Consider the following 15,791-nt stretch of genomic DNA (forward strand, 5'->3'; position numbering starts at 1 on the left):
TTAATCAGATTCAGCATCTCTGCTTCTGTGCGTTATTTTTTTTTTAAATGACAACACACGAGCGGTGAAGAGAGTCCTAAATGACTTCACCATTGCACTTCAGGAGTGTTGTATACTCGAAAAAATACATTGTCTCCAGCACAGACTGTTTAAAGGACTGTTGGGATGAATTGCACGTCACAGATGCCTATAGCAGCATATTTAAAGCCCAGTGCCGTGCCAATAATTCTGTCGTTATTGCCTCCATTTCCTTCTCTGCTTTCCAATAGCTCAATTTCCCTCCAGTGTTTACTCACAGGGTCTTATAAGGGCCTAAAAGTAATCTCAGTGGCAGATTTTAAATTCTACCCCAGTTTGGGCTGTTTTCTTCCCTACCAGCAGGTAATGATGTTTTCTAGACTTTGCTGTTGAGCCAGCTTTGATGACATCAAGCTCTGATGATTAAGTCATCAGTTTGTCCTGTTTCATCTCACTTTCCTACAGCTACGTCCACGATCTGAGACTCTTTTAAATATGGATTTGTTGCTCGTTATTATAAGCCTACCAGGCTTCTGGTTAGTTCCCTGAGAGAAAATGCTCTCCTTAGTCAGGTTGGTTTTGATCTACAAATTATAACTGGAGCTGAGGATTACACTTGGATATTGAAAACGGCAACACAGCAACACCGAGTGGGTTATTATGATTTTTCCAAAAAAATACATTTGTTGGTCCAAACCACAATAGTTTTCTTTAGTATTTTATCTCCTGCAATGATTACTGCCTTGAACTGCAGATGACATGGGCTAATTTATAAACATCAGCACCATTCATTTATTTTTCTTTTGTTACTTTCTTTCTGTAATATTTTAGCTGCTGCCTAAATGACTGCATATTTGCATTTTTGACACATTGATTTTAACAAGAATGCTTTGTTGTTGTTATTTTATTTACACATAATTAAATTTCAAACTGTGAGGCATAATACTTTAAATAGACACCAAAAAACAAACAATGCACGAAATGGAACATCAGAAGTACCAGCAGCAGCGAATGACAATAATTTATCCTCATAATGAATAATTTGTTCAGTTCAACTTTAAAAAAGACTACAAAAAAGAAATGAAATAAAATGACAACGTGTTTCTCTGCCCCCAACTATCTGACAATTTAAAGCCTCTGCAACAGGTCAGTGTTATATACTGTATGTCCATTCACATGGACATGGAGTGGTTAAACTCAGCATAGACACATCAGTTATAAGGCAAATTTATGCTCAACACCTCGGGATGCAGAGCCTTAGTTCCTACAGTCAACACAAGTCAACTGCTCACAGAGAGTGCAGTTCACTACATTGCGATATTACATTAGGACATATGTGTCAAACTCAAGACCTGGGGGTCAAATGCGGTTTTGTAAGAAATTAAAAGTTTTTTTATTACACAGCGATGAACAATACTTTTAGCTTGAATAAATAGTAATCAATGGCAGAAACATGTATTAATCTGTTATGGAGTAGTTACATCTATACCGCTGGTTCCCAACCTTTTATGTTCCAAGGACTGGTCAGCCAGTACCACCCGTTACTACGTACTGGAAGCAAGATGCTAAGCATCGAAGAATCATTAAAATTTCAAAATAAAACATCTTTTTGTTTGTATCAGAGTCTGAATGACCTATTATTTTGAAACATTGCCAGATTTTCTTTAACTAAAGAAAGTAAATGGATATGACTGGATTTTCTTTGAATTAAGTAAATTAGTAAAAATTAAGTACATTTTTTTGCGGCCCGGTACCAAGTGACCTATGGACTGGTACTGGTCTGCGAACCAGGGGTTGGGGACCCCTGAGCTATACAGTCTTTCATTTACAACCAGCCCTTCAAGGGGAACTGTATTGCTGATGTGGCCCCCAGTGAAAATGAGTTTGACACTCCTACATTAGGATATCTTACCATTACATTAGTGATTGATCTGCAACAAAGCTTTCCATGGATATAAACCAATAACCAACATCAGAAACTTGGACCAGATAATTTACATTCATCTAACTGCACTATAATTAACATGCATTTTCTAGTGGATTTGCTCATTTGGGTGGTAAGCGAAGCTCACTCAGAACCCATTCTTAACCTCTGTCTAGTGTTGCTCAAAGACAGTTTGAAGCCGAATAATAACATGAAGCAGAGGTTTTGTACGAATCAGAGATATCGAGTGTTTCATCAAGCCTCTGTTATTTCCTACACTTTGCGGTTGAATTCAAATTCAGTCGCTCCCAGTCGCTTGATTTTCTAACAAGGACTGTTTGATGATAATTGATGAGACTTGCTCATCAACACGTTTCTTTTTTTCTTTTTTTTTTGGCACTTGTTAGTATATGATTATTCTGTCATTTTATGGTCTTGAAGGTCAAAGGATGGAAATTTCCATAAATCCCACTGAATAAATCTGAAACTTGACTCTTGGAAGTAGAGAGTACATAATCTCTTCCGTCAGTCAGTGATGGCCCTTTTCTATTTATATTGAGGTGTGCAAAAACATGTACTGCTGCAGTAAACAGTTATTCATCCAAAGGCTTTGAAGTGTTGAGGGAGAATCACTGCCTCTTGTTTTCAAACATGTGTTACTGTAGTCGCAAGACTGTTCAAAGTTAAGTGTTTCCAAACTATTTGATAGGCTGTCACAGAAGGTAAAAGAGTATTTTTATTTAAAGCTAGAACATGCAGATTAGCTGTCTATTTTCTGCAGGACTGACTGGAGCAGTTTATTCTTTGTTTTGAACAGTTCAAAAGAGTGCATCTTATTTACATAGCCTTTTAAGCATGGTAAAAGGCAAGTTTTTAAGACAGATTTTAACATTTCAAAGCAGGTCTGATTGCAATAACCAGAACATGCTCAGACAAGTCTTTCAGGTGTCTCCAGCGTTTATCTGTACAACTTTTTGTTGTGTTACATTTTATTTTACCACATTTACTTTATCTCTAAAATAATGTTTGCAAAAGATGTATTACTTTTTTCCAAAAATGTAACAACTTTGGAGAAGGACCTTGATTTCAGTCCCTTGATAAGGCAAAGAAGCAGTTTTTGACCTGAGGTGAAAGATATTTCATCCATATGAATAATTCCATCCCTTTGAATAGAAATTTGTCTTATTTATGTTGCTCGGGATTTATATTGACCAACTACAATGAATACTTAAGATTTATCATGATTGAACCACAGGTACCCTTTAATCGTTTAAAGTATAATCACAAAGTAAATCACGTTTGTTTTTACACATAGTGGATGTCATTCTTCATAGGGAAAATGTTTTTAATAAAAAATATAGCTGTTTAAAGAGGTACATATATATTGCATTTGATTTTCCACATCAAACAGACAAACCACCACTTTTTTACTTGCCTTTCAAACATAAAATCTTCTATTTCTTTTAACCGACTAATTTCTCCATGGTGGATGTTTTCACTTCTGAAACCCTGGCACTTCCAGATTACACAGCTGGAGTCCAAGATTGCAGGGGATGATCCTTTTTATAACAATGGCAGCCTGTATTTAAAGAACTTGCTGTGGGCACACACTTTCACAGTGTTTAGTTATACAGATCTTTCATTGTACTTTGTTTCGGCCTCTCAGTTTAAAGACAGACAAATTATGGTTCTTGTGTTCACTGTCAAAGCATCCTCTTCAGCTATGATATTCTTATGGTAATGTATTCCATTGTCTCCATCACTCACATTCTTTTCAAAGTCTAGTTTGATGTTGTTATTGAGAACCATCCCTTATTCTGAGTTCACCAGTAGGAGGTGAACCAGTTTGACAATTAGTCATTTCTAAACATATTTTTTAACATGTATCTTATTCTCTTACAGGTCCGTATTGAGACGGCTACAACCCTGAAGCTCAATATCCTTTCAGTACTTTGTTAGTATGAAATATCTTGTAAAGATTGTGTGCATGTAGTTTTACTCCCAAAACTACTCGGTGTCATCTACAGTAGCAATGCAATGCTTCAATTTACAGAATTAGCTATTGAACTAAAATTGATGCCGTCCTAGTAGAAAGTCAGATTGTGGAACACTCCGCCAACATAATCACTGTCACAGTGTCTCACACCCACCTATCACATAATTTACTGCAAATTAAAAAGCTCTGCAGTCAATGAACAGATGGTTTAGACAGATCCCAGGTTACAGCTCTACAAAGTGGCCCAACCCCCCTGTCAGAAGATGAGAATGTTGCTGACATAAGCCACAAGTTCGTGATTAGGACAGAAAGTTTAAGCCCAAACTTCATAACAAATGTGGCTTAGCCATATAAAGAAGTGCTGCCAGGTGTCCGGCAGCAAGCCACGGGCAAGAAAGGGCACAGCGACAGTAAATAGATTTTGCTGAGCTACTCTGAACAGATTAGGCTATTTCAGTAGGACTTTTTTTTGGTAGGGTTACAGTTCTTTCAGTTCTCCACTGTCCAGCCTGGATGCCTATCGACAACTATAGGCAGTATAAGTTTTTGTCCGATGTATGTTGACATAAAGCTTTAGCAATACTTAGCTCTGCAGAAGGGAGTGAGATGATGAGTTCATTAATGTCAACCGTGTCAGTCCTTTAACTCATTTCCCACCTGTGGACGACTTTGAGTTTCGGACAGAGCAGTTTCTGCCTGTGAGTAAATATATTAAATTTGTTTAAAGTAAATGCTTTAGAGGATATTTATATTTCGTATAATAATATTGTACAGTATTTTTGTCCACATTGTTTATTTCAATCTCTACTGTCTTTCTTTCCCCAGTACCTTGAATCAATCTTTGGGCTGCTTTTCCAGTTGTTGCAGCAGGTGACTGAATGTGACACTAAAATGCAGGTGCTGCATGTCATCTCCTGTGTCATTGAAAGAGTTAACAACCAGGTGAGTTTTAAGAAAGCATAGCAGAGTTAGGATATTTTTCACCTTTAACTTTTGTCATTACATTGTCAGGGTCAGAAAAAAAAACTGAGTGCAACTCCAAAATATCATTGAAACAGACCTTGTGTTTGGCAGCTCTTAAGATAAATTTGACTTTGGTTTTGGTGAATAATAGTTTTGCACAAATGTTAGTCATTGACCTTAAGTCTGCTGGGGACTTGACTGGAACTATTAAAACCATCACACGTCTGGTACAGAACATCTGTCACCCTGCACTAGTCTCAGATGATAGGAAAGCCAAGGTAACACAGTCAATTGTCCAAAAAGATAAGCTCTAATGATTTGTCACATCCTGAGACAGTAGCATTTTTTAAATCCAATTCTTGACACTTTATAAATCATGGGGCCTCAGGCAGCTTTTGTTCTGATTCATGCTCCCATTTACTATGTTGATACAGTCTCCTCTCTGTCCCCATGGTGGGTATAGAGATTTTTTTTTCCAGGAGCCTGAGTCTTTCTAATCCACTTTACCATTTGTCCCATAAAAGTGACCTTCCTTATGAACTGTACCCTTTAAGCATCTCTCTCTCTTTCCTTAAACTGTTCAAAGAATGTCCTTTTATCCTTGTGAGCCCTCTGTCTGCTAAAGCCATTACTAGACACTGCAAGTTTTAGTGTCTAAAAATGTCCTATTAATAATCAGATCCTTCTGAAAAGGGATTTTAACACACAAGATTGACTGCAGGGATAATATATATATTATATATATATGAAGACATTTCCTCAGCTCCCAGTGAAGGTGTCAACAAATCCACTGCCATTGATTGCATATAATCCACAGGAGAGTACTGAAAGGGAAACTGTTTACTGAGCCACTTGTCAGCTCCTTAACAGGGCAATGTAATGCACATATTTGCTCACTGCATCATTCAGCAGACACAGCAAGAACATGCTAATGTGTGTTGCTGGAATGTTCCGTGAACATCCATCACCTTACACGTGTATGCTGTTTTATTTCCATCTGTTCCAGATCCGACCATATGTAGGCTGTCTGGTTCAGTATCTCCCTTTGTTATGGAAACAGTCTGAAGAACACAACATGCTCCGATGTGCCATATTAACCACCCTAATTCACCTAGTACAGGTATTGTGCATTTTTTTAAACTGTGTGGGTTTATGAAATTTTGTTTTTCATTTTCCTGGTTGAGTGTTTTGATGGATTTAAGATTTCATAATTCAGGTTTCAACCCAATCAGACTCACAATGTTTAGATTTACTGAATGGGCCGCTATACTTACAAAATTATACAAAATTGTTTGTTTGTTGTAAAGCAAACAATTTTTAAGCTTACATTTGGATGTGCCTGCTGAGCACACACCAAAGTCAACAATATAGTAGAAAATGTGTTTTGTTATTAATGTTATGAAGAATGTACCTAATAATGACTCTTGGACTTTAATAGCTACTTGTATAGAACTTTTTTAAGGTCGCCTTGGTTTAGGGAGACACACTGCATGTTCACAAATGCTACCAAGTAAAAGTGTTGCTCAATTCTTCAAGTCTTCACCAGGAGGCCCTGAGTTTTAAATACCTTTTCCCACAATGCCACCTGTGGAATTCATTTATCTTGCATGTAACTACTTTGTTATTCTCAGAATCCCTTGTTTAGGAGACACAACCCTAGACTTTGTTGTTTTTAATAGGATGGGTTGTTTTAATATTTCCTCAAACCCTTGCTTCATTTTCAGTCAGAGTTTATCATTGACTGAAATCAAGAAAATAGTCAGAAACAGACACTTTATTACTCAGAGCATAGAGGCAGTCAGCAGCAGGACTGGGACCCCCGTGTGGCTACTGGTGCATTAGCTCACAGCAGGGGGTGGAACACTTGGTGATAGATACAGTCCCTGTGAGAATGTTAACGCTGGTGCACATATGGAGAGCTGCAAAATACATGGGGGGGTGTACCGCTAAAGGGGTCTGGATTATTCAAGTGTGCAGCTCTATACTAATTGAGATTTTAATATATACTATCTGATATAATGCTGATGAGAGAGAGAGAGAGAGAGAGAGAGAGAAAGAGAGATATTCAATTATATATATATACATTCAATTATTTATATATATAGATATAGATAGATAGATAGATAGATATATGGGGTTGGACAATGAAACTAAAACACTAGCCAATTTTGTGTTAGAGGTTTCATGGCTAAACTTGACCAGCCTGGTGGCAAGTTTTCATTGAATGCACATTGCACCAGTAAGAGCAGGGTGTGAAGGTTCATTTAGCAGAGTAATAGCACAGTTTTGCTTAAAATATTGCAATGCACACAACATTATGGGAGACATATCAGAGTTCAAAATAGTTTTTGCACATCTTGCTGGGGCATCTGTGACCAAGAGTGAGTCTTTGTGATGTATCAAAAGCCACGGTATCCAGGGTAATTTCAGCATATTGCCAAGAAGGACGAACCACATCTAACAGGAGTAACTGTGGACGCAGGAGGAAGCTGTCTGAAAGGGAAGTCCAGGTGCTAACCTGGATTGTATCCAAAAACCATAAAACCATAGCGTCATAGAATTAAATGTGAACCTCAACTCTCCTGTTTCCACCAAAACTGTGGGAGCTCTGCAGGGTCAGTATACATGGCCGGGCTGCTATTGCCAAACCTTAGGTCACCAGGTGTTTCAGTTTCATTGTCTAACCCCCTGTATATATCTTTGTATATAACAACTAAAACTAATACACATTGGTCAAAATCTTCCGGTCCAGTTCTCTGAGAAAGGGGAAAGAAGACACTGCTGTTAAAGCTGTTGTCTGCAGAGTAGCAAATTTAAGCAGTAGATTTATTTAGAACTCATTAAATGTATTTGCAAGCATTTCTCTCTGCCTCAGGAGGTTCTTCTAAATTAGCAACTGAGTATTTTTTTAATATCCTCTGATACTTTTTCTGATATCTTCTTTTACACTGGGTTAGAAAAGTTGGATGCACCAATAAATGTTTCCTTTTAAAGTATCCTATTATTTAGCAGAATTGTCAAAAATAACAAATGCAGTATCCAGAACTCAGTCCTTGTTGCCTGATATGGATAAAGAATAAGATTGCATAAGATACAACAAGGAAATATCTTCACTTTGTTATTGTCACCCCTTGACAAAATGACGGTTGTCGTGCACACTTTTTGTCGTTTTTGCCGTTAGCTAGACAAGTTCCCGTAGAATCTACATGCTGTCTCCATTATTCACTTAAATTTCTGTGACCAAAGCTGAAGGAAACCTGGATGCACGATGTCAAACAGTTTTTATTGACAGTTAAGATGGAGATTGAGGTGATGTGTGAAGAAGATGGATGTGATGTCACAAGAGGAAAGAGAGTTTTAGAAGGAATCATAAAAACAAGGGTAAACAGGGTTAGCATAAGATTCTAAATAAAAAAAAAGTAATAGTTAAGCTGTTATGCCAGAGAAGAGTAGCATTACCGGTATATCTTTGTCCTGAGTAAGACTGCAAGGTTAATTGGAATTATGGACTTATCCTTTTAGATATTCAGATCAGTTGTAGAGGTTCAGTTTAAATTCCAGATGACTTTAAAAAAAGAAACAAGGAAAACCCCCGGGAGGCCTAGAGTCCAGCATGATGAAGGCTACCGTCCTGCACTGACAAATTTTTACATCATCTGTATGCTTTGCATTTTCAAACAGAATTGTATTATGCTAATGAAGAAGAAATTCTCCTAAGCCGTTACCACAGGAGCTAAAGGCCGAGAAGTTGGTGAGCTTCATGATGATTGACAGCAAATTCAGAACTGTGTATATGAAGGTGTGGCACATTTGCCTCAACGACAAGCCTTCCTGTAAATTGTACAAGAAATATGACAATTAAGCGATACTCTATGAACAGTCTGTTTTATGACCAGCTCTTAGATGTACTTTTAAGATGTCGTTGTCAGGGTCTGTTGCCAGAAAGTGGATACTTACACTTTGAACTTCCCCCAATCGTGTTAAAGTAAATGCATTCCCACTGTGGACCATGCAATTAATGTTATATATCCTTCTCTGTAAAGACTTTTACCATCTATTTTCTTTGGCATGGTCGTTGGCGGGTATGATCACCATAGATCATCTGTTCATCACCTGTATATTGCCTACTTTTAAATTGCATTTATATTTGTGATGTTTTTAATTTTAGTTATTTCATTGATGTAAGGTCATCTTGAGTATGATCACCTCATCAAACTTTATTTTTGTGTTTGTGACAGGTGTGTTTGCTTTTACTTTTTGTCCCATTTAATACAGTTGTCATTTCTTTGTATACATTTTTTTTTGGGCAGGTTTTCTCAGGATTGGCTCTGAGTTTGTGATTCTCTGTGTTGTTACAGGGCCTGGGGGCAGAGAGTAAAAACCTGTACCCATTCCTTCTGCCTGTCATCCAGCTGAGCACTGATGTCTCACAGCCACCACATGTCTATTTGCTGGAGGACGGACTGGAACTTTGGTATGGACTCGTGCACAATAGTGCATCAGTGTTGTAGGCACACAAAATAGAATACATAGAAAGCTATATAAATATAATATAGAGGAACAACCATGAAGACCTGGTTCACAATTATATAAATCTTTTAGCAACAGATATCTTTCTGTTTTTCTACCCACAGTTCAAAAACATACATTTAAAATCAGATACAACCTAATTAACCACAGGTATGAATGTTAGTGTGGATGGTCATTTGATGTGGACATGTGACCTGTCTACTGTGTGTTCAATGTCCTCTGGGATCAGCTTTCTGCCCTTTTTTTAACCTCTACTCTTAATCTATTCTTGTGTTTGCCCCTGTGGAGAGGTGCACTTTTCAGCATGCAGTGTGTGCCTGTAGCACAAAACCACAATCGTATCTCTATGCAGTCTTTCAGCCAATCTGATAAACAGCCGTGTCCTAAATATTTGCTTTCTTTTAAAGCCAATGTCTTCCTCTTTTATTTTTATCAGCTGGTTGTCTGCTGTCTGTGTCTGTATTTTGCCAGTGGCTGTATTTTCTTGTCTGAGTAGAAAAATACATCAAGTTGAAGAACAGCAGTGTTTTTTAGGTGTAAAAAATGAAAATAATAGACTAATTGAATTATTGTCACTTTTATGTGAATGTATTGTTAATGATACTTTCACTGATCAAAAACTTGAAAATGTGACTATGTGAATCTTTTCTTTTCCTAATTGTATCTTTACAAACTTAACATTAATGTTAGTGATTTTCTCTTTTGCCTTTTCTCTGAATTTCATCCTGTGTTGAGGATGTTTGTTTTTTCCCATCATTTTCTGATGCTCTGACTTCCTACTCCCTCAAATTTTATTTTTAAATTTGTCCCAGCTTTAAAATCTGTCTTTTTTCCACTTGTGCATTCCTGTCATACAGGTTAGTGACTTTGGAAAACAGCCCAGCGGTCACGCCAGAGCTACTGAGAATTTTCCAGAACATGTCTGCACTGTTGGGTGAGCAGGATGAGTGTTTGTTTGTATGCTCAAATACTTTTTGTTGTATTTGTACTGCTGAGCCTGACGGTTTGGTGCTAAAATGGAGGTGCATTTACTTTTTTTTTTGTTTCTGTTTTATTAATGTAGCTCAGTGACATTTGATTAACTACTGGGTTAGACAGGGTCAAAAATATATCGGGTATGTTGAAGCTACCCAGGTGTGATAGTGGAAAAGGCTTGAATGACCAAGTTGATGCAACCCACGGACATTAATTCTGTTGTTAAAACATGCAAAGATAACAGTCTGCCCTGAGGCTACAGACCCAGTTCTTTGGCTCTGTAGGAAGTTGGAGTGGTGACAGGTAGAGTAGAACTGGTTAATTGATTTATCACAGGCCTGGAGAAACGGACACCTTGCTGTTTGTAGTGTCCAGGAGTGGATATGTGGAGAAGTGAATATATGTGATAAGAAATGCTTTCCAGTTGGTTCTTTTTCATGAGTCAGACGACTGTTGACGGAAACACATTTAAAGCTGTGGGACAAACATGGTTAATACAAAATAAAATCTACATTATGGGAGATTTGTAATTCAAGGAACGAATAATTGTGAATTACTTGCCCTGCAGAGAATTTGGCCATTGCATTTTACAGATTCAGAGCAATAAATTTAGGCTCTTTAAAATACACATTTACTTTAAGTTAAACACATGAATGATAAGTGTTGGTTGGCCACATTCAGCTTATGGCCCTTAAGTTGGACGTAGAGTATCTGACTTAAGGCACTTGTGAGCAAATGAGTGCAAACTACTCCAGAAGAAAGTTTTTAAAAAGGTTTTAATGGAAAACGGTTTTGAGGAGTTTACATATGCCCTTTACTCTAATCTAGCTCTGAAAAAAGGTAAACAAATGATGTGTACCAAATCAGTACAACTGAGCTTTTAAAATATTTAACCAATCAGACACAATTACACACATGGGGTTGTAAACGGTGTCTGCAGTCGCGGTGAATTCAAACAAATAAATGCAAAAGAGCCAAACTGACAAGCTCAGAAGAAATATTGTACTTTATCGATTCAGCGTCGGTGTTTAAAACGTTTTAAAACCACGAATAGACCACTTTTTAAAACTTTTTTTGCGGCCATCTTTGTAAGTAGGACTACTGTCGACCCACCCACTTCAACCCCACTCCTTCTCGCAGTGAACAGCTAATTTCAAGAATCAGCAGAATCAACATTATCTGCAAAATCAGCCACAAATTAAATTAATAATTTAACCCAAACAATAAACATCATCATTACTCTAATAGAAGGTTAGAACCATTACACATATTTTTGGCTTTGGAGAAGAATCTTAATTGCTTTGTTTATGTGTAAAGATGTGGTGGCACCAGTCAATCTCACTGAAACAATTTATATTCTTAATATTTCGGAAATTTTTCCATCTGCACATCTGCTTTCACCTTTAATGTCAATCTCGTTTGGCTGCTAAATAATTATGAAGACAAGTAATTTTTTTTATAATGCTGTAAATATTAATCTTTGCTATTTATGTCAAATTTTGGTCAGTCATCATCATTGGCTGGTATTGAGCAGAACATCCGGTGAGTCATTTATTTAGCTTGTGGACAGCAGTGGAGGGATGTGGGCTGGCTCTCTCTGTGGTGTCACAGCTTGCCAGGTAAGTGGCCTGGCCTGTCTGATAAAAAGCTCCACTCCATCATTGCTAAACTAGAGCAGCAAATTCTCTAATTAGAATGTCATGAGCCATGCCTTGGCTGTGATCGCAGCACTCTCTCTCTCTCTCTCTCTCTCTCTCTCTCTCTCGCTCGCTCTAAACTTGGACTCATTATAGTTGCGTATGTGCTCTGACCAACGATGACAGATTGTGGCGATTTTTCTAAAGTGTTCTACTGATTGATTGTCCGTAAAATCTCTACAAACACACAAACCACAGTGTTTTCAAAGAATTTCTGTCCCTTTACCTCCAGAGCCTCTAGTGGCTGCTGTCAGTAAATCGCCTGATTTCCCAGGAGTTATGGCCCAGTGATCGGCGTGTATTGCAAACAACCCACTCCTATCTGATAGACCCTGTTAGTAACTCGTCTAAATCGAATTATTGATTCACATTTGTCAGGATATGTGGAAAATGGTAACCTAAGTGGTTTTTATCCTTTTACTTTGGCAATTCCCACTCCCTTAGATGAAAGGACATGAAGGAGGTGAAATAATTCATGCATCTCACCAATGAAATCTGCTACAAGACACAATTATTAAATTCTTAGCTCCATCTTTATTTAGTTCTCCACCATCTGCCATCAGGATTTTGTGCATCTAGTACACAGTCTCCCACAGGTGTAGAGTTGATCAGATAATATTCTAACAGAACCATAGGAGCCGTCTGCTCTCTGCTTTAATAATAACACCAATAAAGAAATAGGAAAAGGCTCTAAGCCTGACTCTGTTTGAAGACCACTGGGCTCAGGGTCAACCCCTCCACTGGCCGCCCTGTGGGTCATGCAGTACAACCTTTAATTAAGAGGGATGCCAAGTTGCTAGTGTCATGGCAATGAAGGGTTTGTAGGGAATTTTAATGGCTTTTCATTTTCACGTAATTTTTTGTCAGGGGACTTTTCTACATTCTCAAGGTAAGTAAATGGGTGTGGCACTGATACTACATTAAGATAATAAAGTGGGCTGTGCAAAACCCTGTAGCCGCAGAGGTGCCACCTTCAAAATCAATAACACTGTATCAAAAGTAGTTTCTCCCTCATTTATTCCATGCAAAATGCACTAATTTCTCACGTAGACTCTGCACTAAAAGCCCAGCTAATGTGCTCCATGTATCAATTTGGACACTGCTACCACAGCACAGCCTCCTCTATCACACACCTCTTAATTGGAAGTAGTGACTCATCAATACTGTTTATAGTATTACAAAATGGATTTTAGATGCTGATAAAGAGTAGCATATATATGTAACTCTACATTTTAATTGAATGCATTTTTATCATTTGTTTTGTAAAAGTGGTCAAAGGATATTCTCTAGGCCTCTTGTGTGTCATGTGTTTCTGATCTTTTTTTGTTGTTTTACTTTTTACTTTTTAACTGAACTAAGATTTTAACTTCTAATTTTTTTAGATTTCAGAAATTTGACAATGCAAAGTGGACCTGAAGGGTTCCCAAACTCACTCAGTCCAGCAATACTTCTCTAACCCTTACCCAAAGTCTTAAAACCTACTCCTCTCCTCAACTTGTGGCTTCTGATTTGTATTACATCCCAATCCACATCACGTCACATCATGTAAAACAAAATTTGCTTTTGGGAGATAACCAAAAAATTTTTTAGCAGAGTCCCTCACGATCATTAGAGGCTGTTATCGCAGTCAGATGTGAGGCTAATTTTCTCTCTCAACGCTGGCAACCACTGTGGATAGAGCAGCATATGCCCAGGGCTATGAAGGATGTACACAGCACAGCTTTATCAGCACTTCAGCAGCTGTTATTGTGACTATTTGATTATAGAGTGTTTGAGCACCTTCTGTGGCTTAGTGGAAATGTAATTGGTTTTATACTATTGATTTGGAAAAACAGCCTACTCTAATATTTTCATAGAGGCATTTACATGCATGAAAAGCCACGGTATTGCATTGCAAGATTATCCCGTACCATTTATACTCAACAGTAGCTGTAAAGCTGAGAATAAATGAAAACTTTATAAACAATTTAATAGCATTTTGAGCCTAATTACCTTAAATGCAGGCTTGTTAATTCATGCATTTCTCATATATTCTCATTTAAGCGTTGGCAGAAACACTGGGATGACTCCCATATCCTTTATTCGTTTTTAGGACAACCCTCAGCTGCTTTCACCTAAGGACCGTTAATAATTGTGTCCTATGGAAGTGCAGCACATTTAACCTCTAACCTGCTTAGTGACCTGCAGAAAGCTTATCAACCCCAGTTAGCCAAACAGTGCTTGCTGTGACAAGTTTGGTAGCAGGTCACTCCTAAAAGTAGATGATCTGTTGGAGATATCACCAAAACCAAATAAATGTAAGATCTTCACCTGTTTTTTTCTGTTTAAGACTCTAATATTATTTTTTGTTGTCTTTTTTCAAATTAAAGCAACATATTAATTGTTTCAGACTTCTAATTTGGTCTCGTCTGCCACAATGATATCCTTCAATTATTCCTCATACTCCTTGTGTTTGTTGTTTTAGTGTGGCATAAAAGTGTCTCTACAGCAATCCCATAGAGTTTTTCTTGATCTGTCAAATCGCTGTTTCGTTCTTTGCTAAACCCTTGTGGAACATTAGACTGTGCATAGTCATCCAGGGTAATTAGACACACTTGCTAGTTTTCTTGCACATCTATTTTTGAATTCCTAATTTTCATTGGTTGATCTCTTGGAAATTGTTAATAATACTCAGTTTTTTTATCATTTTATTTTTCCTCCATCTTTTTGTAAGCAAAATTTCTTCTTTTTATTTTTCACTAAAAAAACTTAATTATGCTGAACTTATTGTTTTAGTATGATTTAGTAGTATCCTCTAAAGAATGTAATTTAGTTTTACCCTAAATCCAGAATGTACAGCATTATGTACAGTTTTTTGTGTGTGTGTTTTGTTTTTTGACAGATGTTTCGGATTTTATTGGTCTTCGTATGAAGAAAGAACAGATAGATGTAATTTTCAGTGAGCTATAGTGGAGTCAGCCTTTGCTTTTCTGACGTTGGTCTAGCACAGAAAAAAATAATGCATTTTGGAAATGTATGGACATTTACTTCTAGGAACCAGATGCAGTGTTATTTTGGTTGGCTGTTTATATTCATACATGGACACTTGGGTGCCCTGGGTTTATTCGTAATAGTGGAGGGAGGGGATAGGGGAGTGGGGGTGATGAAAGTATTATGAAGTCTAGTGCTGTGAGTGGCATGACCTACCTGCAGCTCAGGATGAAATTCAATTCATTTTTTCCCTCTCGTATATGAATACACAAACCTGTCCCATTTTAGTATTGATATTACCAGAAAACGCTCCTTCAGAGGATATTGCAGCAGTGTGTAGCAGTACAGCTTATCAGAAGGGCAGAACGTGCAGTCAGGGGATCATGATACAAAAGAAACGAACACATAAAATACATTTTAATATTTTACACCGATCTGAGTTAAATATGCATTTTCAGTATGACTCTACACATGTTTAACAATTCATTAAGTAAAAATTGCCAAATTTGAGTATTTCGCATTCAAATACAGGGCAGAAATCCTGGGTGAGGCAGTGGCGTGCTGTGCCTCCTATCTGACTGCGCGTTCCAGTCAAACTGGGTCACATGATGTGGGCCCGTGAAGAATAACGTTTTCTATGCTCTGTCTGATCTGACTCACTATATATTTATATACTGTATATGGACTTTAATGTATGTACGAGGTAATTGTTCCTGCT

General features: G+C 37.5%; 1 protein-coding gene across 1 annotated transcript in view; it reads left to right on the top strand.

The window, feature by feature from the left end:
- ipo11 (importin 11) overlaps positions 1 to 15,791 on the top strand; it is an 82,639-nt gene that overhangs the window by 34,419 nt on the left and 32,429 nt on the right. The window contains exons 17-22 of the mRNA XM_008336048.3: positions 3,845 to 3,878; positions 4,596 to 4,636; positions 4,764 to 4,880; positions 5,908 to 6,021; positions 9,260 to 9,375; positions 10,289 to 10,365. Of these exons, the coding sequence (XP_008334270.1) occupies positions 3,845 to 3,878; positions 4,596 to 4,636; positions 4,764 to 4,880; positions 5,908 to 6,021; positions 9,260 to 9,375; positions 10,289 to 10,365 (499 nt within the window). The remainder of the gene's footprint in view (positions 1 to 3,844; positions 3,879 to 4,595; positions 4,637 to 4,763; positions 4,881 to 5,907; positions 6,022 to 9,259; positions 9,376 to 10,288; positions 10,366 to 15,791) is intronic.

Source organism: Cynoglossus semilaevis, chromosome Z, assembly GCF_000523025.1.
Source record: "Cynoglossus semilaevis isolate Cse_v1.0 chromosome Z, Cse_v1.0, whole genome shotgun sequence".
Lineage (NCBI taxonomy): Eukaryota > Metazoa > Chordata > Actinopteri > Pleuronectiformes > Cynoglossidae > Cynoglossus > Cynoglossus semilaevis.